General features: G+C 54.4%; 1 protein-coding gene across 3 annotated transcripts; it reads right to left on the bottom strand.

Annotated features, from left to right (window-relative positions):
* Nucleotides 1–8,353: 8,353 nt before the first annotated feature.
* Nucleotides 8,354–23,118, bottom strand: KLF15 (KLF transcription factor 15). 3 transcript variants are annotated; one of them, XM_032149919.2, is made up of 3 exons: nucleotides 22,918–23,118; nucleotides 17,522–18,628; nucleotides 8,354–9,593 (listed from the first exon to the last, which is right to left on the bottom strand). In XM_032149919.2, exons 2-3 carry the CDS (start codon nucleotides 18,601–18,603, stop codon nucleotides 9,425–9,427), a joined length of 1,251 nt encoding a protein of 416 aa, XP_032005810.1. In that variant the 5' UTR covers nucleotides 18,604–18,628; nucleotides 22,918–23,118; the 3' UTR covers nucleotides 8,354–9,424. The 3 variants fall into 3 exon arrangements, with proteins under 3 accessions (XP_032005810.1, XP_032005809.1, XP_032005808.1); XM_032149918.2 differs by lacking the exon at nucleotides 22,918–23,118 and adding an exon at nucleotides 22,756–22,817; XM_032149917.2 differs by lacking the exon at nucleotides 22,918–23,118 and adding an exon at nucleotides 19,467–20,405.
* Between the last annotated feature and the right edge of the window lie 712 nt (nucleotides 23,119–23,830).

Genomic DNA, 23,830 nt, shown 5'->3' with positions numbered 1-23,830 from the left:
TTTTCTATTGGGATTTTTACATTTTACTCACTAATTTGTAGAACAGTTTTGTGCATTCCAGATATATTTGGATTGTTGACTCATGTATATCTATCCATGTCTCGTGTTTATCTTCTAACTTCACTCATAGGGTGTCTGTTCTTAAACAGGAGTTTAAATGGTAGTGTCAAGCATGTCTATCTTTTCCATAATGACACCTGCATCTTGTTATTTCTTGTACCTTTATAATTGTGTGTTTGTGGTTGGCTCTTTTACTCACTTGGAGTGGATTTTCTGTGTCTGGTGTGAGGAGAACCTCTGTCTTTCCTCTCTTATCATATAAGTAACCTTGTATTGATACCTTATATCAAATCGCCATATGTACTTGAGTTATTTTCTAGAATCTGTATGTTGCCTCATGTCTTCTTTGCCTTCATCTGTTATAACAGCACATTAAAAAAATGTTTGACCTCAGCTGGGTGTGGTGGTGTGTGCCTGTAGTCCCAGCTACTCAGGAAGCTGAGATGTGGGGAATCGCTTGAGCCTGGGAGTTCAAAGCTGCAGTGAGCTATGATCGCATCTCTGCACTCCAGCCTGGGCAACAGAGCAAGACCCTGTCTCAAATAAAATTAATAAAATAAACTAAATAATAAAATAAAACCAAACAATTTAAACCTCTATAGGATATTTCAGTAATTTGCCAGGCAATCTCCCCACCTCTACCACCATCGTCATGTCCTATTGGGTTGCATCTTACACATTTTCTCCTCCAGATGAATTTTAGAATCAAGTCCCATTTTTTAAAATCCTCTTTGGATTTGTACTGGAATTGCAATGAATTATAGATCAATATGACAGAAATTGGGATCTTTACAATATTGAGTCTCCCCATACAGAAAAAAAAATGATAAGCAACTTCAGTTGGTCTTCTTTATGTTTTCCATTAAAGTTTCAGCATATTATTACACTTTTTTTTTTTTTTTTACCAATTTCCTGCCATGTTGCTTGTGATTTTTTTCGCTGTCATAAAAGTCATGAACGCTACTTACTGTTGCAGTTTTTAGTTGATTTTGATTTTATTAGTGCCATCAGTGATGGCCCCTCATTCACCCACACCCTCTGCTGTATGTTCTCACTGGGCTTGGCTGTATGACTTGTTCTGCCCAGTGGGTCAGAGCAGACAGGATGCAAGCCGAGGTCTGAAATGAGCTTGCAAGGTGGGCCTTGCTGTCTTGCAGCCATGGGCTACACCCCAGCTGGCCCACTGGCCCCAGGCGAAATGTGAGCAACATGGAGCAGAGCCCCAGCCAGCCCAGCCTGAGTCACAGCAGAATCCCCCATCCACAGACACAGGAGCAAGATTAACCGAGGTCAGCAGACTCCCAGCCAACCCACAGGATCATAGCTGTAGTACTAAATCAGGCCTGTTTCAGAGCACTGAACTTTGAGATGGGCTGTCAATTATGCAGCAATTGCTGACTGAAACATTGACATGCAATCAGTCCATGTATTTCCATGGGTTTATCTTGTGTCTGGCCATTGATTGAATAGTTTTATTAATTCTGGCAGATTTTCAATTGATCATTTTCTGCCCTTCTGGACAGATAATTACATCATATGCGGTAAAGGTCATCTTGTCCCTTCCTTTCCTATCCTTGTCACTCTTTTTTTTTTCTTGTCATATTACATTGGCAAGGACTTTGCAAATAATAAGTTGTGTTTGTTTTTGTGTGTCTTCTGGGTGCGTGCTGCTATTTGTGAATATAAGTGTGTCCTATTCACCCTTTGCCTTGAGAAACTTAACAAGACATTTCTTCTTGATGAATACAGTGCTCTTCCCTGTGTCTCATTATTTCTTGTACTTTTAGCATTGTGTGTTTGTGGTTGCTTCTTTAACCTACCCGGAGCGAATTTTCTGTGCATAATGTGAAGATGTTAGGAAAAGCTCTATCTTTTCTCTTTTGTCATATGAATAACCAGTGTTTTCAGAAGCCTGAGAATGTCTATGTCTCCAGTGTCTCTGGAAGAATCAGAACATCTCTCTGGATATGACAAATTTGTCCAGAATCTCTCTCATAAAGGCAGCAGAGGAGGGGGGCGCCTCATGGGTACCCAGGCAGCAGAAGCTGGAAATGAACTGACACGAACGGGGCTTGAGAATGCCATCTGCCCCTATCCTTAGGAGTCTGAGGGCAGCACAGAAGCAGGGTAGTGGGGAAGGAAAACATCAGGCACATAAGATGCCCCTCACACTCAGCTCCCTGGTCACAAACTGGAGGGTCACCAGCCCCCATCATGAGCCCCTCTTCTGGATGCAGGGCCTGCCCCTCTGTGGAGGTCTTAGGAGTGATGGCATAAGAGGACAGAGACCTAGGTATAAGTCCCAGGTGTCTGGTATTGAACAGAGCACTCCAATGATTAGCTTCCTGTCTGGGAATACAAACCAAACCCAGGAAATGTGCACGGCCTTGTAAAACCACTACAATTTCAGATTGGGTTTATCTCGTTTATTGCTTGATATGCAATTAGAAGTGGCTTGAACACGTCAGCTTTCAGCTCTTCCCACTGTTGAGTATTTAATGACCTATGAATGAGCACTGAGAAGATGCGACTTCAACTGAGCCCTGCAACCCTTTTGTAAGGGAATGTGTTCACCCTCCAAAAACCTATTTGCAAGTAATATGTTCAGGCACAGATGCTAGAAAGCATTTGATTTAATAAACTGTCTAGTGGGAAGACTGTTGTATTCATTGAGAAGAAATGTCTTATTATGTTTCCTGGGGTGAAAGGTGGATATTAAGGATATACTCAAGTAACAATGGATAATAATACAATTGCCACCAACAACTACAGCTGTTGCTCTCTGCCAGATGCTATTCTAAGTGTGTTGCATATTTTAACTCATTTAGTCCACACAATGACCCTATGAGGAAGGTACTATTATTGTCATCCCTTGTGGGGAGTCTGGCTCTAAATTCTTTTGTTTGTTTAAACAGATGGGGAATTTGAAGTTCCAGGAGGAGGATGGAGGTGCTTTCAAGGCAGGAGAAGGTGCAAAAAGCAAGTCCCTGGGTGCCTTGCAGAGAAGGCGGTGGTTGTGTACAGTTAAAACTTTCAGTTATGTTGCATATAATATAGCTTTATTATTGAAATTGTAAGTAACAGTATATAATTTAGTTGTGTTATTTAAAGTAACTATATGTATGCATGTAGGTATAATAACATATTTAATTATTTATTATTTTATTATATTAGTATATATGTTATTTTGTTATATGTATTATATGTATATACATATACTATACTATATGTTATATATTATATACTAGCATATAACATATATCAAATATTAACGTACATGTTACATTGTTTATATATTATAATTTAAAAATTTTTTGGTTTTAGGTTTGAGGGTCCATGTGAAGTTTTGTTACATAAGTAAATGCGTGTCACAGGGGTCTGTTGTACATATTATTACATCACCCGGGTATTAATAGTTATCTTTTCTGCTCCTCTCCCTCCTCCTACCCTCCCTCTTCAAGTACAATTATATTGTTTATATACTATAAATTATATAATTGCAACAGAACATAATATGTAATCGTATTATTTCATAATATTCTTTAAACTGAAGCATCAAATAGGGGCTTTCCAAGTGCAGCCACTGGAGCTGAGAAGCCCCAGAACCCTTCAGGAAAGGGTGCACAGACAGTGGCTGCCAGGGTTCTTTCACACCAGGGAAGGGGTTGAGTAGGATGTCCAGTGTCGTGCACTCCGGCCACTGCGGCTCCTCATGACCATCTGGAAAGCATTTTGCCAGTGTGAGAGATTGGCAAAGAGACTCGGGCATCAGGAAGACTGAACCCACTGCACCTTGGCATCTTTGTGCAGGGCATCCTCTGCCAGGATGTGGATGGAATCCCAGCTGCGCACTGAGATTTGTAGTAAGGCCACCAGCTTGGGAAGGCCAGGAGAGGACAGGGAGGGGCCTTTGCCACCCAGCCCAAGGTGGGAACCAGGACTCCTGTGTGGCACCAGGGTGTCCTCTGATGGGCAGTGGTCCAGCTGTCCTCCCAGCAGTGCCACGTCAGTGTGAGTGTTCACGCCTTGTCCAGGGATTCAGGGAGAGAAGAGCACTGCCACTTTGCTGTGGAAACAGACAGGTGTCATTCATTCCTCTGTCAAGGTGACATTCGTGCATTTAAACAGAGCCCTCTGGGGATAGCTGTTCAACAACTCACCAACTAACCCTACAGAAATGGCATCGATGTCATTTCTTCATTTCATGCATAATGCAAAGACTTCTGTGGGAAGGAGGAGACCCTGAGAGCCACGCTTCAATCCTTCACACAATTTCCCTGTCTGTTCATATCATGGGGGATTTACAGCCAGACTAGTAATGTCTTATTACTTTCACATCGCAAATTTCTTCTCTTTCTCTATCAATATTTGACATTTGCATTTAGGTTTTAAACACATTTGCAATGATTTAGACGTATTTCTGCAGAAATGTATTTTCGCTCTTCTCATCAGGCATTTCCAGCTCCAAGCACCTGCTGCGCGCTCCCTTCCCTGGCCTCCCTCAGCTGGCTCCGTGGTAGCCTTGCGCCTCACTCTCGCGCGGGAGCCGCCCGCTACAGACACTGCTCTTGCTGTCTTTCAGTGTCAGCTCAGCTCAGGGTTGAGACCAAATTCACAGAACCCAGAGGATGGAAACAGCAGGGAACGTCCCGGCTGGGTTCTGAGAACAGCCTGGGGACCGGCTGCGATCGCTATCAGTGCTGGGTGCGGATATGTCCGTGCGCCAGGAAGGCCTGGAGAGCAGGGTGGAGCAGCAGGGCCGAGGGAGGCTGACAGTGGGGGACTGGTCACTCATCTCCGGGTCCAGACCTCCAGGAGGGGCTCCTTTGGGGTCCTTGGTGCCCCTTCCTGACAGGCCCGGCTGTTTGGGGCACAGAGCAGGACCTCACAGAATGGGAGCCGAGCCAGCGCCTGAGCTGTCATCATTTGTCTTCTGCAGCAGTGCTGGGAGTTCCCTGTCCTCATGCCCACTCCTGACGTTCTCCCATGTGGATTTTAACTCTGCCCTGCATCTTTTGTTTTCTTGCAATCCCCCACTATCCCTTCCAGCTCTCTTTTCACCTGGTCCTGGTGCCCTCCCACTACCGCCTGCGCTATTTCTTCCTTACTGAAAATAGCAGGGCGTTTCTAGTGCCCTCCCGGCCCCGCAGGGCACATCAAGATGTGCACTTTCCTGGAGTGTTTGAATGCTATTCTCTTTGCCTCATTCTGCATCTTTTGAACAAGCCCCATTTTCATCTCTGTTCATCACCAAATGAAGTGGGACCTACTCAGACGTGGCCCCCCTCTCAGCCCTCTTGTGTGGGTTCAGATCGCCTCTTCATGCCTTCACTGTGCAGGTTGACACGTTCATTCCTTGCAGGTTCCCCTGCCAGGCCTTGGATAGCCTGAACCAGTATAGCACAAGGAAAATGACAATTTTCCTGGAAGCCCTGGTCCTGAGGCTTTCTGCCTATGTCCCCTCTCCACCTCCCGGCTCTCACGGCCCCACATAGACTCTGGATCCTATTCAGGAACAGACAGTGATGGCATTGCAAGGGTTTGCTGTCTACAGGAGTCAAACTGTCATTTGCAACCTTGGTTTCCCAACCAAGGCATCTAGGCTCCTGTGTAGGGCCTTTTGGCTCCTCTGTTCCCACAGAGTTTCCCTTCTTAATAATCTGCTGCCCCGGAAGTCTGACTGCTGATCCCACACTTATCAGTGATGCCCTTTCTGAGAATGTGGACGAGGCCATGGGGAGCTGAACTCACCTGGCACCACCAGACTTAGCCATGCTGCCAGCTCATGGGAAGAGGGACCCACTGTGGGCACAGCTGGAACAAAACAATGTGCTTACAATGGAAACTCCTGGCTGCCCTCTGCTCCTGCCTCCTTGCCTTCTCCTGCAACATGTGCCCCACATTCCAGCTGTGCTCATGCTGCCCAGATGACAACTGCATTTTCCAGCCTCCCTGGCAGTGGATGAGGCCGAGTTACTGAGTTCTGGCCAACAGAATGGGAGTGGAAGTGAGTGTGCAAATCCCAGGAGGGCAGGGCAGAAACACGGCCCCTTGCCTGCTTCTCCCAGCTGGCCCAGTCCTGTGGAGCCAAGGGGCATTGGAGGAGCAACAAGTGCGAAGGAGGCTGGGTGTCTTGCACTCAATCTGCTGTGCCAGCCCAGGCTGCTCCCTCTGCGACCATCTAAGCAGAGGAAAATAAACTGCTATGTTGTTTAAGCCACAAAGTTTGGAGATTTCTTTGTTATAGTAGCCTAACTCATACTCTACCTAGTACAGTGATCAGTAAATGGTACTTCCTTCTCCTCTGTGTGCCTTAGGGGCAGGCGGGTGGGTGGCACCATTATGGCTGGAGTTCCTGCTCTGCAGCCTTCCAGCTTCCACCTCTATTCCTCACCATGGTGAGTCCAGGGCCCATCTCCACCTGCTTTTTCAGCTTGCAGGTCAACACAGCACTCCCCTTCCAGCCACAGAAATCACAGATGGTCAGAAAGGTGGTGGCATGGGGGTCTCTGAGGCAGGAGCCAGGCCAGGTGCTGCAACAGACTCTCAACCCCCACCAGGGCCAAGGCGATGCTGACATTGGGGCTGCAGCAGGAACCCTAGGGGTGCCACACAGCCGGGCCTGCATCCTGGGCTCTGCATCCAAAGTCACTTTCCATGTACCACCACACTGCTGACTGGGGCCTTTCACACTGCTCTGCAGGGCAAAAGAGCTGAAATCTAGAGAGGTCTAGGACACACATAAAGAGCTGGAGCCCGGGATCAACAGGCAGTGCGGCCCCATTATCCCTGCTCCCTGCACTGTGCTGTGCTCTCCACAACTCAGCCAAGACCTCCAGGAGGCACACTCATCCCGGGGAGGTGCACCATATGTGTGCACATACACACAATTCAGGTGCAAGCCTGGAAGCCCAGACTGAGGGGACCACTAAGACCACCCCCTACACACACTCCCTGCCGCAACACAACAGCAGGCTGTTGGGACACACACCCAGGGGAGGTGAGCAGCGTGTCCTGCTGGTCCTTGGCACAGAAGGTGCATATGCTCCCGGGGTTATTCCACCTCCCATGTCCCTCTGACGTCCCTCTTATCCAGGGCTGAACTGCTTGTTTATGGATGAAGAAAGCCCACGTTAACAAGGCTGGAAATCAATGCCTTGCTTCCCTAGAGTGTTTGCCCACAGAGGGTACGTCCGGTCAGGGGCGAAGGACAGAGGTCAACAGGCCCAGCCTCCTCCTCAGGACAGGATAGCCAGTCAGGATAGGCTGTCCATCCTCCTATCAGCTGTGCTGTGTGCTGGGCTGCTGGTGAGAACAACGGCCTCTGCCCTCTGAGATGCACGACTTCACACAGACCCCCACATTCAGACATCTCTCTGCTGGGAGCCCATGGGTGCCCTGCCCCCAGCCTCCAGATCTCCAAGGTTTTCACTGAGAAACACTTGACCCGACTTGCGTCCAGCTCTTATAAAGCAAGGGATCCTTCTAGAAGGTTCTTGCTTCCCACTGCACATGAGTGGGTGAACCAGGGCAGCCCTCTGTGTGTGTGTGCTTCATACCAGCTGAGCCACTGAAGCAGGCCCTGGTCAGCCTCCATTTCCTTGCCATTCCCTTTGGGGCTTATAGCCCCTCCTTGTGCTTGGGCCCCCACTTCCCCCAGGCTCCGGCCAGCACAGGACGTGTGGATGGGTCCAACCTCAACTGTGGAACCACACAGCGAAGACCCTGTCAGGCATGTCAGGGAGTTAGGGAGGATGGAGGACGGGGCGTAACTGCATATACTGGCCTCTCCGAGTCTCACCTCTGCCTGCTCAGGATTCCTAACTTTCACAATTACCCATGCCAGTAGGAAATGGCACAGCCAGGTTCCTAAGGGGGTAAATACTCTGCCAAGGCACAGCAAACATATAGGGCATGCGTAATAGGTTTGGTGGACTGGATGGAGGTAGGAAGTGCAAGAAAGGGTCTCCAATAGCAGAGTAGGTGAGCCTCGCAGGACTGGCCAGGCCTGGGGCAGCTTCCCACAGGTGCTGTTGGAATGTGGGCTGGATTTGGGTTTATGGAGCTCCAGGTCAGGGAGCTGGGATGAGCAGAATCTCAGCAGCTGGCCTGGAGCTGAGCTGTGCAGGAACCCTACCCCGCTGGACCGGGGCTGGACCCCAAGGGGCCTTTCTATCCCTCCAAATACAAAACAGGGTTCCCTGAACTCTGCGAAGGTGGAGACATAGACTTGGCCCCAGAGTCACCTCCACATCCTGACAAAACAGGAAAACAGCACACGAATGCCAAAAGCTGTGAGTTCTTTTTCTTTTTATTGGCAAAGTAAATATATTTTTATGAAGGACCAAAGAAAATATACATAATTGTAACATATGTACACCAGCTTCATAGATTTTTTTAATTTCAAATTTACACAAATGTTGATATGTTATTAAAAGATATTTTATGTGGACGGACCTATGTACAGTTTATTTACATACATTCATAGGATGTGAAATAAACCTGTCAAAACAAGCTAGTTCATTTATTAATTTCTAGACAAAATAAGGAATGCATTTCTAAATCAGGGTTGGGAGGCTCTATCTAGTTCTCTCACACCCAGGACAGCCTGGCCCTCTCCTCCCAAGGCCACCCTAGAGGCTGGTGCCTGGATTTGTCTGGGAAACTGGAGGAGGGGTCGAGCCCCTGGGTACAGGCGCTTCTGGCTCTGTCTGCCCTGCACATTTAACTCAAGCACATGCACTGCCAGCCCCCCAATGGGGGACACTTTTCACCTCTCTCCCACACGAGGCCCCAGTGGCCCGGTCCTGCCCACCCCCCTCCAGGGCCCTGCCCACACCCTCTGGTGATCATGCTGAGCAGGCATTTTAGACAAAGCCACCCTCACACCACAGTGCAGCCCCGGACTTCTGGCCTACTTCCTTCTCCCCCAGCATGACTCTCTCCGGGAACCCAACATTTCAAAACTGCACATTTCATCTTCCCCTAGCACTAAAGTTCTGGCCTTGGCCCAGGTTAGGGGAGCCCAGTGGGAGAAGGGCCAGGTCCCCAAAACTCTGCCTGCAACCAGCGGCTGCAGCAGAGGCCTGGCCACCGCGGGAAGGCACGAAGGCACGAAGGCACGAAGGCCTGCCTCCAGCCCCGTGCGCCGGGGGCCCAGCCCCCAGGGACGGGGGTTCGAGGCTCTAAGTACTCCCGAGAAAGGCAGCGGTTGGCGGGCCCTGGGTTCACACCTCCCAGGCTTCAGAAGGTGGGCTGGTAACATTGTCATGTCCCTCTGGAGGAGGCAAATAAATTATTGCTTAAAAAAATGGGGCTGTGATGGGGATCTGGGGTGAGGGACAGGCTGGGGTTCGGGGCGCTTTCAGTTCACGGAGCGCACGGAGCGGCTGCTCCGCGGGAAGCGATGCACCTTGATGTGCTTGGAGAGGTGGTCGCTCCGCGCGAACTTCTTCTCGCACACAGGACACTGGTACGGCTTCACGCCCGAGTGCGAGCGCCTGTGCCGCGACAGCTCGTCAGAGCGCGAGAACCTGCGGGACATGGCGCGGTCAGCGAGGCCTGGCCCTGCCTGCCCCGACCCCACGAAGTTGCGGGGATGCAAGGCGTGCACCTGGCGCTCACCCAAAGGGTGGCTGCGCAGACCTGCAGCCTCTACAGGATTAAGGGAGGGTCCCCCATCTGCGTTGGTAAGGCTATACCAGTTCTCAAAATACCATTTTTTTTTTCTTTTTTTGAAACAGGCTGGAGTGCAGTGGCGCGATCACAGCTCACTGCAGCCTCCTGGGCTCAATCAATCCTCAGCCTCCAGAGTAGCTAGGATTACAGGTGTGCCCACCACACCCAGATAATTTTTGTATTTTTTTTAGAGACCAGGCCTCCCTATGTTGCCCAGGCTGGTGTCAAACTCCTGGGCTCAAGCGATCAGGCTACTTCAGCTTCCCAAAGTCCTGGGATTAAAGGCGTGAGCCACTGTCCCAAGCTGCCCCTGCCACCCCTCCAAGATGGAAAGAACTACAGTAAAGGCTCATGCTGGCACAGTTGGCATTCTCTGTTGGGAACTGCCAGAGCAGCTGGTAAAAGCTCCCAACAGGAAAGGACCCCAATGCTACCAGGGACCAGGGCTTCCCTCCCACAGCCCACCCAGTGTGCAGGGGTCTCTGAGGCCACAGGTGCACTCAGTCGCTCAGGCCCTGATGCTGGCTGCCCCTCACCACCCTGGCCTCATCTACCCCACTGGACCAGAACTCCACAGGGGCATTTGTGAAGGTCTGTACAGGACAGCCCATCCGGAGGGGAAACTGAGGCCTGGGAGGAGGAAGCAGACTTCCTGTGCAGCACAGGGAGAGGGGTCCTCAGACTTGAGTCCACCCACTCCTGGAACCAGCTCTACTGGAAGCTGGGCCCTCTAAGGCAGGCCCAGATAAAGATTGACCCTGCAAAGTGCATCTGGGAGTTCAGGTGGCTCCTGACATTTTGCGTTCTTGGCCCCACTGGCCTAGGAGCAGGCACTCATGTGACAGTCAAGAGCCCAAGCTGCATCGAGGGCCTGGACTGCTTGCCACCAGCCTCACAAATTTGAGGCCCTCTCCACCCCTGGCTTGGCAGCAGGTCCCTCCCACCCCACCTACCCCTCCCACGACACACTATCCCGCTCTGTGCTCCACCTGCATTGACCTTTCCTCCGTCCTTCTTGCCATAGGCCATTTGCACATACTGTTCCCTCTTTCTAGAATGTTCTTCCCTCCCCCTCCTTGCTCTCTCCTACCCATTCCTTAGAGCTCAGCTCGAATGTCACTTCCTTAGGAAATCCCCCCAGGACTGCATCCAACTCTAGGCTCGCGTGGCATTACACACCTCTCTCTCCTCATTCTTGCTGTTGTTTTGATTTTAAATTATCTTCAACTTTTTGATGACTGTCAGTCTGTCCCACTAGACTGTCAGCTCCATGACAAAAGACATGTCTGCCTTGGTTCCCGGTGATCTTCCCGTGACCAGCCCAATGCCTGGTATATGGTAGGTGCTGAGGAGGTGGATTTCAATGCAAGAGTGGGCACAGCAAGCAGCCCTAGGGGGGCAGACACTGTCAAGGAGCAGTCCCAAAGCATGTGCGTGCACACACACACGGACAAATACGTGCCCACACATACAGGCACACAAACATACACAGACGAATATGTGCCCACACATACACACACATACACACACACACAGAGGCACAAATTCATGCCCCCACGTACTCACGCACACACACACACACAGGGACACCAGGCCCAACACCCCTTCGTGGACCAGGGCCACCCAGCAAGAGGCGGTGCCCAGAGCAGCAGTTCCCAACCAGCGATTGGTAAGGGCTGGTGATGCCCTGGCGCCCTGACCCTGTGGGTGGAGGAGCAGAAGGACCCAGCAGCACATGCTCTGGACAAGGCACAGGGGATGGCAGGAGGGCCTGCAGGAGGAGACAGGCACTCCAACCCACATCACAGAGTGGTGGTGGCACCAGGCACAGGGCAGTGCTCTCAGCACATCTCTAGACTAGGTGAAGCCCAACTGCCCTGCCTGTCAGAGGAGGAAACTGAAGCTCAGGGTGCTGAGGGCCTGATCCAGGTCACTGACAAGACAGGGCCCCTGAGGCTGGAGCAAAGGTCTTGACACAGCCCCCTGCCCTGGCGATGGCAGATGACCTGGACTCCCAGTCAGCAGAACCCCCCAGCCTCCTCTACAGGCCTGGCTGGGTGGTGTGTGTCACAGGGCCCTGTGCCAGTGAGGAAATGGGATAAATGTGCCCTGGCAGTCAAAGCCGACACCTGTGCTCCTGGGCAGGACACCTGCCCCAGTTGCAGCTGGGCACACAGCTTCCGAGCAGAGGAGCTGGCCCAGGGCAGGGGCAGGCAGAAAGCTACAGACACAGTGCCACGCCTCCCAGGCTGCAGCCCTGGGGTCACCCAGCATCTCACTGGCCAGGGAGCCAGGATGAGCCAGCCCCATTGGACTGGCAAGACCATGGCAAGGGTTTAAAGAGGCCAAGTCACACAGCCCAGGGGACAGAGTCTCAGGTTCCTGCCTTGACAGTTCCCACACCACTGGGTGCCCTGAATGGTCCTTCCTGGGCCTCAATTTCTTCACTCATCCAATGAAGACTTTGGCATTCCTGCCCACCTTCCAAGACTCATCTCAAAGGCCACAGGTGGTGACACAGGGCCACACAGCTCTCTGGTCACAGTGACACCCTGGGAAGGACAGGCAGATGAGATAGAACCAAGCTGGACAACATGCTGTCCTCACCTGAACTCGCTCCCTGCTGCCACAGGGTCCTGGTACCTGAAAGGACCTTCCCTGGGAACTGAGCCCTCAGAAGACCCCTGCCTCACCCCTGCATGCCACATTCTCCCAAACAGCAGCCAACAGAGAGCCCTGGGGACTACAGTGGGGGATGTGGGAACCTGGTGGGTAAGATGCAGCCCTTAGTAAGCTCTGCCACTTACCAACCAGGCAAACTAGGAAATTCACCAAGCTCCCTGAGCCTCAGTTTCTCTACCCGGACAAAGAGAGAACAAAAGACCTATTCCTGAGGACTGTGAGGATTATAGAAGGCAACCAGTAACGGTTTAGAGCCCTGCTTAGCACGTGGCAATTATTCAAGAATGATGAGCTCTTATCACCTGCATGGAGTTGAGCGTTGGGCCTGGTTCCTGGTGGGTCCTGCTGCAGACAGGGCAGCACCATGATTTGTGCTGAGCTGTAGGGCAGAGGGTACACAGGGGTCCAGTGTCTCTCCAGAGCAGCTATAATGTCAGGGCTGGTGCATACAGCACTTCTGTGTGAAGGGGTCCCTTCCTTGAGACACTAACCCTCATCCACCAGACAGACAACACCACAAACAGTCCAGTCTCAGAAACTGCAATGGGAATGGTGCTCCCTAGAGTTGTGCAGTTCACAACCTGCCCAACCATACTGGGGGCCTCTGCCTACAGAGGGAAGGAGGTCAGAAAAAACCTCATCACACAGGGGTCATGAGAGCAGGCTGGGAGCCAGACCCCTAGGTTTGAATCCTGTGCCTACCACCTGTTGGCTCTGATGCTCAAGAGGAGCCTGCAACTCCCCTTCTCTGTCCCCAACCACATCCACTGTGGATGACAAAGGTACCCACCCTGCAGGCTGATGACAGTTATTCATATTCATATTCACTGCAGCAGAAGGTATTCTTTCTGGATGGAATGGCTTGGCCATTCTAGAACAGGACGTTCTGCTGCAAGGAACAAAGGATGCCTATGTCTGGCAGTGAGGCAAGGAAACTTCTAGGAAGGCAGGCAAGCAGCACTTCCCAGACAGCTGGATCAGAACACGGAAAGCCTGCTCTCAGCCCTGTTGAGGGTGCCAAAATCATGTCGCCAGAGAAGGGACAGGGAATACTTTCAGGACCAAAAGCAGAAGGAAGTGGAGGCTAAATACCTGGGCAGGTGACGATCTCAGCAGTGGAGGGAGGGCACTGTCCATTACACAGAGGACGAGGGGGCTGAGGGGCCCTGGCTTGTTCTCCGAGCACAGGACACGGTACTAGGCCAGAGCCAGCCTGGGGCAGGAAGAGCATCCCGTTCATCTACGCCACCAGGAAGAAGAGACGAGGCCTGGGAGTGGAGAGCTCCCCCACGGGGAGTAGCTGCCACCCCAAAGACCAGGCTGAGCTGCAGATGGAGGTGGAGGTTCCCAACACCAGAGTTAGTACCCAACACCGGGGTGCAGAGGGAAGTCCCTGAGTCTGGGCAGACAGCCTCAGCTGAGCTCCTGGCTCTGGGGCTTACTGGCTGTCTGATCGGAGAATTTACCTAACTCTTCTGTGCTTTAATTCTCTCCTCTGTGAAATAGGGACAACATGCTGATGCCTACTAATTTTGAGAATTACATAAATTAATATGTGTGAATTTTGCTCAGAGCAGTGCCAAGCATGCATTAGAGGCCCTGGTTATTATCTCGATTGTGGTCGTTAGCTCTTTTCACATAGCCCAGAAGCATAATGCCTTTGGGGCCGACCTCTTGGTGGGAGAGTGGAGGCACACATGACGACTCTGATACCAGCTGGGACCGCTGGGTGGCCAGAGCAGGGCTCTGCTCGGGCTCAGGCATGCAACCCAGATCCTTGCTCACTAGCTATGTCCTTGTGGGTATGTGACATGAGCAGTCTGTGCCTCAGTTTCCCTCTCTGTGAAATGAAGATTGGTGCCTACACTTTACCAGGCAGTTACAAGGACCTGATGAGCTTATGCGAAAACCTTAAGCTGTCACTACAGCCTCAAGGACAGGGGTCATTTGAGACAGAGGGCACAGAGAGGGCAGATGCCCACATGGGAGCCTGAGCCACAGCAGGGAGGCCAGCGTGGCTGGATCCCACTCAGTAAGGGGAAGAGACAGGCAAGCACATTGTGTGGGTCTATGGGCCAGAAAGAGAGGCTTGAATAGAAACTGAAGCATAGCAAAGTACACTTAAAGGCCTCAGAAGGTAATGAGCTCCCCATGGCAGGAGGTATGCAAGTTACAATAGTGGGCAGAGGGGATTCCAGCTCTGAGAAACTTAGAATAGTGCCCAGCATACAGTGAGTGGTCAGTAAATATGCCATCTCACCACCATCATCGTTACTCTTCCAGTCCTGTCCAGACCCAGCTGCCCCAAAGCGGGTCCATCCTCCCTCCTGACTGCTGCAAGGAGCTACAGAGGCTCCCTCTCAGTTGAAGACTATCACCACATTAAGAGACACAAGCAGACTGGGCACATCCCCAGGGTTTCAAGATCCCTGAAAGCCAACTGAGGACTCCCCGCATCCTCAGAAAAGCAGCCCTCCCTAGAGGCCGGTGTCCTCAGCTCCCAGCCGAACAGCGCCTCTGCCATGAGTTACCCGACCAGGGCCAGACCCACTCCAGGGGACCTTAGGGGAAGCTGGAGGAGCCCTCAGGAAGCCCGGGGCATGGCGACAGCTCCTGGGGGCAGTGCCACTGTGATCTCACTGGGCCAGGCAACCACTACACCTTCTCTTGCCAAGTGGGTCCTGGGCAACATGACCAGTGCCAGGGCTCAGATGTGTCAGAGTTGAATCCCCTCCACAAGTCCCCACTCTCTCATGTACACCCCCTGCCATGAGGAACTCATTACCTCCTGAGGCCACTGTATAGAGAACTAAGATCTGCCTCACTGAGATACACGTTGGGCTGAGGGGCCTATCAGCTCTCTGGCCCTAAGATATCCAGGAAGAAGACTGGCCTTGGATGAGGACCACACCTGCCCTCCCCTTCACCCTACCCAGCCTCACAGCAACTAGAGAAGCCACTTGCCAATGGTCGACTATGGCCAGGAGACAGCGCTGAAAGCTGAGCCCGACTAGGGAGTCCAGACTAGTGTTTGGAGGGAGGCTTCCCTGCCTCTCTGCAGCCCCTGCCCGCCCTCACCAAGAAGAGAGTGCATGCAGGGTCCCTGGGAGTAGGGGGTACCTCCACAATAGGCACCACCCTCTTGGGGGCTGGAGAGAATGCCTTCAGGGTTCCTCCTCAGAAACTGCCTCGTATGAGTTTGTATCCTTGTGATGTATAAACAACAAGAAGGCTGCTGTGGAGCCCTGCACGCCTGCCCTGGGCTGCGAAGGGCTAGTCCTCCACTCTGCAGACAGGAAACTGAGGTTTGGAGGGGACCACCCCAAAGGTACATGACAAGTTAGTGGCTGACCCAGGCGTAGGCTCAGGACCACTGCCCCCACACACCTGTGCCCTTGCCTTCTCTGCACAAGTTTCCTGCTTCAATCAACAGCACTCCTGGCCCTTCTCTCGGCTCCTCTGACCTCGTATGCAGTGTACTTGCTGCTGTGTTCTCCTCTCACAAGCAGCCTGTCAGCCATGCATCCACTTGGCAGGTCTAGGTACAAAGCTCAGAGAGGTGGGGACTCCAGGATGGAGACCTTGTGAGGCCCCAGGGTGGGCTCTCGCAGAAGCCTCTCCGGTCTGTCTGAATGGGGTGGGAGACAGGACAGAGTGATGTCCTCACTCAGGAGGGGCCTCCATAAACCTAGACACTGTTCAGGAAAATTCCCTTCTCTGGCCAGATTGGCACTCAATGGAAAGGCAGCACCAGTGCCACAACATATATTCCACTCACAGCTCCCCGGCCACGGCTCAGCCTCACCCGCCAGAACCTCTGCCCCAGACAACTCTCAAGAGCTCTCAGAACCAGAGTATGGTCAAGAAAACAAAAGCTGCAAACTGCTCCCCAGGTGCTGCACTCACACATAACACATGCACACACAGGCAGCCACACATGGTGCACAAACACCTAAGACGTGTATGTGTGCAAACACATATGGTCACACGGCACAGACAGATACAAAGAAAGCAAGATGCATACACATGTGGGCGTGCATACACACACAGCCACACACCTGCTGGCGAGGCCCAGACCTGTATACGCCCCCAGGGATACAGATGAGTGTGCCCCATTTCACATATGTAGCAGCAGCCACAGCAGCAAAGATGCAGAATGTGCCAACAGCACACAGCTCCCCCTAGGCAGGCCAGAGATTCCTTTGGGATGGGCATCAGGAACTGCAGAGGGCTGGCTCTAGCACCCCGGAGCACATGAGCTCTTGGCAAGCAGCCTACATTTCAGGAAAAGGTGGACAGCCCCTCTCAAGGAGGTTGAGCAGCAGCCGGTGCTCAGGGAAGGGTGCTGGGTAACCCTGGTTGGGACACTACTAGTTACCATTTAAGGCCTGATTTCCCTACTGCCATGCAGACCAGACAGCCTGGGTTCTGCCACCTGTGACAGCACCACCAGCTGGCCTAGCCTCCCTCTGGGTTGGCCTTTGCAGCCTCCCAAACATGTTTCCATGTCCCCAGGGAGGAAGCACAGGCTAGGCCCAGCCCACGTGTCCAGAGACATCTGTGAATGAAGCTAGTCCCACTGGTTGGGGAAGCAGCATTTTCAGGATGTGACCTCTCGAATCCGGCCTCTGGGTTCAAATCCCATTCACAAAGCAGAGTGACCTTGGGCAAGTACCTGGTCAGTAGGAGCCCTAGTGTCCTGTGATGTAAGTTGGGAGTGATGGTGGTACTTACCCTGTGGGGCTGTGGGCCCAAAGGGAGCCACGGCCTGGCCCCTAGACCGCACTCATCCTTCCTTGCCAGCCCCTCAATCCCCACCCTTGTCAGACTGGATGGGGAGACCCAGCTGGCAGCACAGGCCAGTGAAGCCTTACCTGGCCATCAGGAAACTGGACACCAGTTAGCTTCTGGCTTCAGGAACCAGGAGGACTAAGGAAGCCTCCAGGCAACTGTGCCAGCTCTGGGCTTGCACCCGCCTGCCCCTCCCTCCCCTTCCTCATCTGCCTTCTCTTAATGGTGGAAAATGGGCCTGCTGCACACCCAAGTAAGCAGACAAGAGTGGCTGTGCTCACTGCCCAGGTCTGTCACCCGCTATACTGACCTCCAGCCGCAGCCTGGCCAGGTGCAGGCGAAGGGCTTCTCACCCGTGTGCCGGCGCAGGTGGGCCTTGAGGTGGCTGCTTTTGGTGTACATCTTGCTGCAGCCGGGGAAAGTACATTTGTGCATTTTGATGAGTTCTGCGGCTGGGTTCTTGGGGAACTTCTGGCCCATGAGGAGACCGGCAGGGCCAGGCCCCAGGGGTCCCGATCCAACAGGCTTGGCAGCAATGGGCACAGGGGCAATGCGCACAAACTTGGAGGGCAGGTTCAAGTTGGAGGAGGGCACCACCTGGGGCACGAGCGCGAAGGTCTGCCCCTGGATGTTGACCAGGAGCTGGGCAACCTTGACATTCTCCGGGGCCTGCCCAGGGGAGGCAGGCCCCGTGCCCGATTCCTGCTTCACAGGCATGGGCTGGATCTGCAGCAACACTGGGATGGGGCCATCGGGCGTGGGGCCCCCACCTGGGCCCTGGGCACCTCCTGCACTGGCACCACCTGGTGGAGGGGAACAGCGCTCTCTCCCGCTGGACCCAGGATGGAGGTGGCTCCTGTGTGGCCCAGCTGAGAGCTGGCTGCAGGCATCCAAGTCCTTGCTGTTGCCCTCGGGGGCCTCCTTGACTCCAGGCTCCATGTTCTCCTCCAGAAACTCTTCAATCTCCTCCAGGGTAGGCTGGAAGGGCCGTGGGACGTCATCAGGGTCACCCAAAGGAAACTCAGGCAAGCAGAAATGCTCCCCCTTCACAGGGGCCGCTGCCCTTCGCCAGGGCCCCCAGGCCATGGGGCCACTGCTGGCCCCAATGCTACCGCCGCTGCCCCCACCGCTGCCCAGCGTGGCCTGGGACAATAGGAAGTCCAAGATGCTGTCCTGGCTCTCGGTGCCCGGGCCTCCACCGTAGCAGGAGCAAAGGGCTTGAGAGTCGGGACTGGAACAGGAGCAGGGGCTGGAGGCATCGCTGTCATCTTCAGAGACGGGTGAGGGCAGCATGTGATATGCCCGCCGGCCAACCAGCCTATCACCCAGATACCCAACTGGGCATTTTGGCGACGAGAAGTTCTCGTCCACTGGAAGTAAGTGGTCCACCATGCTGGCCTGGCCGTGCCGGTGGCGGCTGCAGGGAAGGAACACAGGAGGCCTGGTCAGAAGGACAGTGCTCACCTGCCACCTCTCGGGCCTCTGACCCTACCCTCAGCTGCCTGCCCACAGCCTCCCATTGCCAAACGCTTGGATCCTTCTTCCATCCCCCAGGAGAGCTGTGCCTGCAAGAGTGTTTTCTGAAATTGCACCACCTGTTTGCAAAAGAGACCTCTCCAAGCCCATTGCACAACCAGGGGCACTTCTGGTTTCAAACAGATTTTCCAGAATTATCCTGGAAAATAGCGCATATGTCTGTGAACAACTGAGTATGGGTGAGTATGAGAGAAGGGCATGCGCGAGGAGGCTCTCTGGACCCCACGAGGGCCAAAGCCCTGAATCAGCCCACTGTCAACATCATAAAAGTCACTGTACATCTGAGGACTCCTGACCTCAGCTTCATGCCTGTTGAGTCACAGAATGGGGGTAGAACAGCCATTTGCCCTCTGACCCTCATGTTGCTAAGGCTTCCAGAGGGTTGCCAGATTACGCAAATAAAAATACAAGCTGACAGTTAAATTCGAATTTCAGATTTCAAAAATAAACTATTTTTAATATAAGTATGTTCCCAATATTGGATAGGCCACACTTATATTTAAAAATTATTTCACCTGAGATTCAAATTTAACTAGGCCGCCTGCATTTTAACTGGGCAAGTGTAGCACGCAGGCAAAATAGTCAAAGACCAAAAAGTGCCTGCCTGTGCAGCTGTTTCCGCATCTAAAGGGGAAAAGCTCCTCCACTCTCCAGTCCTCAAACCCCGCTGAGCCTTTACTTCCCTGTGAGTGGCACAGGCTTGAACGCAACCCTCTCACCTGCACTCTGACGCTTGAGCATCTTGGTGGCCAAGGCCCTGCCCCTCTGGTGATAATCCGTGGAGTGGAAGCCGACCACTGGGGTCCCAGAGCACCCGTATGTGCCTAACTGCCTTGGACTTCACACCCATCTAATGGGAAAGGAGACAACCACCCCCCCAGCCCATCCTGACCGATAAGGAAGTGGAGTCCCCTGCACTGTCTACCACTGCTCTCTCCATCTGGGAAACTCACCGCCTTGGGAAGGCTCCGCTAATGCCTGTCTCCCCCTGAGACAGTGCACTCCATGTCTCTGCTGCGTCCCCAGTGCCTGGACTGGCCCCTGGTGCCCAGGAGGGGCTCAGAGAACTTTGATAGAGAGGAGAAGGGAAAGCTGCATCCTCTGAAGCCAAAGGACATGCTAGGTCTGGTGCCAAGGAAAGTCAACAGTGTCCAGCTGTGACGGGGCCACCTCTGTGAACCTTTGTCCCTGCTCAGTGACCAGGGCAGGCTGGGTGTTTATCAAGCTTGGGGAAGGGGAATGCTCTGCACCAAAATCAGAGGTTCTCTGCTGCCCAGAATCACCTCTACACCCAGCCGCACTGTCTCCAGGACCCCTTTAGGGCCTGGCACCTGGCACTGCCCAATGGCCAATACCATCATCAGCTACAACCTTGAGCAAGTCCTTGCTCCCCCTCCCAAACCTCAGTTTCCTCATCTGTTCCATGCTTCAAAGATCTCTAAGTCTCTTCCTGCTCAGGGACCCCAGGACCTTTGACCTCAGTTCCCAACTTACCCAGGAAGCTTCATGGAGCTCCAGGAAACTAAGGCAAGGTCTGTGCCCCAGGCCAGTTTTACTAGGAGGACATTTGGCTTTTTGGTTTAAATACTCAGCTATGGATTTAAACCTGGAATATGTTTTAAAATGCACCTATTCACCAAATCAGGTGCTGGGAAGGAATGAAAGTGCTAGACACTGTGAAGGGCACAAGGCTGGGCAGAGCCCACACTCCACCCTGGGCCTCCCCTAACCCTTTCCCACCCTCCAAGCAGGGGCTCCATTTCTGAGTCTGCAACTTCTCTGCCAGGTGACCTCGGGCAGGTGCACAGCCTTTTTGGTCTGCCTCAGTCTGTGAGATGGGGATGCTTCCAACAGTGCCTGGTTCCTCAGGTGTTGTGAGAATTCCATGAGGTGACGCTTGCTAAGCACCCCCCTCAGGATCTGGCACACCGGCAGCACTCAGCCAGTGCCAGCCATTGGTGTCAGCCTGCAGGCACGGCAAACGTGTGGCCTCTGCCCCTCTACTGTGATGTTAAGGAATCAGGGGCCTCCAGCCCTCCTGGGACCCAGAGCAGGCCTTAGAGCCCTCCCCTGAAATATGATCACTAACTGGCCATCCCATGATATTAAGTAATTGCTGTTAATATTTTTAACTGTGATGATCGTATTGTGGTTAAAGGAGGCCTTACCTTTTAAAGATATAAACAGATATTGACAGATAAAGTGATCTAAAAAGTACAGTAGGGGGGCTGGAAGGAAACACCCTCCAATGACTTCCCAAGGACAGGTGGCCCTATCTCCTCGCAGCAGCCCAGCACCTGGGCCCTTGGGACTCTCTGCAGACCTCACCACCAACTGCCCCTCTCCTAGTCCAGGTGTGCTCACCTCACTTCAGCCTCAGCCCCGAGGCCACTGCCCTGGCTCTTCCCCCAGCACTGCAGGTGGGAGCTGCTTAGTTAGATCTCGGCTCAGAAGTCACCCCTGTGGGGGCCTCCAGGCCCACTCTGTTACATCATCCTATATTATACTCTTCCCTGCAGTTTCTGTTGTGGGAAACTATCTTGGTAATGTGTTTGTGAACTTTCCTCCCTGTCTACCTTCCCATCAGAATATCAGCTGTCCTGACTGTTCACTCCAACGCCGTATCCCAGAGTCTAAAACAGGACTGGGAAAATTTGCTGAATGAGTGAATGGAAGGTGCGGGGGAGGGGGGGCGGAGACTAGGAATGGGTGGCCCAGGTCAGGCAACAGGGTCTTAATGTTGGGCTGAACGTCTCAAGGGGAGGCACCCAGGCACTGAGAACCCAGAAAGGGCTCTGGGATGTCCCAGGGCACCGGCATTAAAGAGAGGACACTCTAGGGCTGGAGCTGGCTCAGCCCCTGAAACACAGCAGCACGTGGGGCGGCCAGAGGCGCAGGCTGCGTGCAGGGGGAGGGGACACGCTGTTCCGGGCACAGTCCCCGGCTGGCCGCCGGACTCCGCCCCCTCCCCTGGCCCGGCCAGGCTTGCTGTTTATCCTCCCGGGGACACAGCGGCTGCAGGAACAACATGTAATTGATAACAAGCCCAGCGCCGGCCAAGGGCTTGCCATTGGGTCAGCGTGCAAATCACGGGGGTGGCGGCGGGGGCCGTCCTTCAAAATAAGAGTCCCCGGTCCCTGAGCCGCCCGCAGGCCCCAAAGTCGCAGAGTCCGGGCGTCCTCACACCTGTAGGGCGGCAGGGTCTCCCCAGGGGCCACCTGGTCCTGGGGGACAGGGGGAAGGAGATTTGAGGCTCTCAGACATTTGTTGATTTTGTCACCTCCGAGGGCCGTGGGAGAAAACAGCCCCTCTGTGCCCTCCGTGAGAGGGGGGTGCCATGAGTAACACCTAGGCCGGGAGGGAAGAGTGAACCGGACCACCATATGGGATGGGGACGGCCTCTCTGCCCCGCCGCCGCCATCCCTCCGCCAGGCTATGGCTTTGGTAATGTTTGGTCTGAGCGGACGGGGACTCAGCGTGGAGTGAGACGCGTGAACGGTGCGGGTGTGCGTGAAGGGGTGTGAGTTCCTGTCGTGTGACTGCGTGTGCGGGGCGTGGTGCGCGGCAGCCGCTGTGGCTGTGCGGGAGGCTGTCCATGAAGGGCTAGCGCGTGGAGCCGCCGTGGGTGCCGGCGGATGAGGGGAAACGTGCGTGGGAAATGAAGAGAGCCGGCTCAGACCCCTTCTAGAGTCCTGGACCGCTGCCCGCTGGGCACCATGCCCTCGTCCCGCGCCCCCCCCTTGCCCCCGACACTGCTGCGGTGACCGACAGTAACCCCTCCGTCTCCAGCCCCTCCGCCCCCCAACCCCGGGCTGGCCAGCGCGTCCGCTCGCCCCCTCCTCTCACCAGGCCGCGCCGGTGCCCACCATATGGGAGGGCCGGCCCGCAAGGCGCGCCACGGAATCGCCCGGCCAGGCACCCAGGCGGCGGCGCCGGCCTCAGCAAAGTGCTGGTGGGCGACCGGGGCGGGGGGTTCACCTCCCCCGGGCTAGTCCGACCCCTGCCCACCTCCGCGGGGGCCCATCCCGCTCCTCCGACATTCCTCCGGCACTCGCGCGGTGCCTCCGAGAGCTGCGCGGGCGCACGGCCACGCGCCCCGAGGCCGGCCAGCCCTCTGATCACCCGGGGCCGCGTCCACGCGGCCGGCCGACCCTGCCGCGCCTCTCCCACCTGAACTTGGCGCACGCCGGACCGGCGGCCAGGCCCCGGCTGTCCTGCGGCCGGGCAGGCTGGGCTGGGGGCGGCGGCTCGACTCTCGGTCCGGCGGCGGCCGGGGGCCGAGCCGCGGGTCCTGCGCTGGCTCGCTCGCCCGCCCGCCCGCGGGTCGCTGCGGCGGAGCACTAGCCCGCCCGCAGCTCGCTGGGCACTCACTCCCCGCCGCTCACGTGACGCAGCGGGCGCCGCGAAGGCTCGCAGGAGGCTCGGCCCCGGGCGCGTGCCCCATTGGCCCGCGCTGCGCGTCACACGTCCCGCCCCGCCCTGGCCCCGCCCCGCCCCGCCCTCTCGGTTCCCGGACTTGCGCGGCGGATGCTCTGGGATTCCGGAGCTGCCAGACGCGCACGCCCCCCAACACGCTGCTTGGTCCCCGGCCCGCAGCCACCTCCTTGCTTCCCATCCCTCGCCGCTGTCTCGCGGCGTCCACGAGGGCCGGCTTCTAAAGCTCGGTTCCCAAGGTGAGAACGTGAGACTGGCCTCAAGACTTAAGAAAAGCCCTGAGATCGCCCCCAAAGTGCAGTCTGCGTAATTGAGGCGGAAGCGCTGGGGAGCCTGTCTGGCCCGGTCTGCCCCACGCCCCCACCTTCATCCCCAGCGCGGTACAAGCAGCTCTGTCCCCCGCTGAGTGTCAGATAAAGTAGACTTGTCTAGAAGGACTATTTTTGGATAAATACGGTATTGGGCTTTCAGCAGGACAATCAGTTACCCTCCGGAAAGTACGCGCGCTCTGCGCTGCCACCCTGCCCTCCAGGACTAACTGAGGAGGTTTGCTGACCCCCCCCTCGCCACCTGAAGCCAATGACACCTTGTCTCTAGGGCACCTTTCTGAAGACCAAACAATGCTTCGCAGTCTACAAAAGCGTTCATA

Source organism: Hylobates moloch, unplaced genomic scaffold (genome assembly GCF_009828535.3).
Source record: "Hylobates moloch isolate HMO894 unplaced genomic scaffold, HMol_V3 SCAFFOLD_4, whole genome shotgun sequence".
Taxonomy (NCBI): Eukaryota; Metazoa; Chordata; class Mammalia; order Primates; family Hylobatidae; genus Hylobates; species Hylobates moloch.
Note: the sequence above shows the minus strand (reverse complement) of the source record. Positions and strands in the feature narration are given on the sequence as shown.

Coding starts and splice junctions, on each gene's coding strand:
- KLF15 (XM_032149917.2), bottom strand. CDS start 19,597: ATGGGTGTGAAGTCCAAGGCAGTTAGGCACATACGGGTGCTCTGGGAC. Junction 18,629..19,466: donor GCTCAAGCGTCAGAGTGCAG/GTGAGAGGGTTG, acceptor CCTTCCCTGCAG/CCGCCACCGGCACGGCCAGG. Junction 9,594..17,521: donor TGGCCAGGCTGCGGCTGGAG/GTCAGTATAGCG, acceptor CATGTCCCGCAG/GTTCTCGCGCTCTGACGAGC.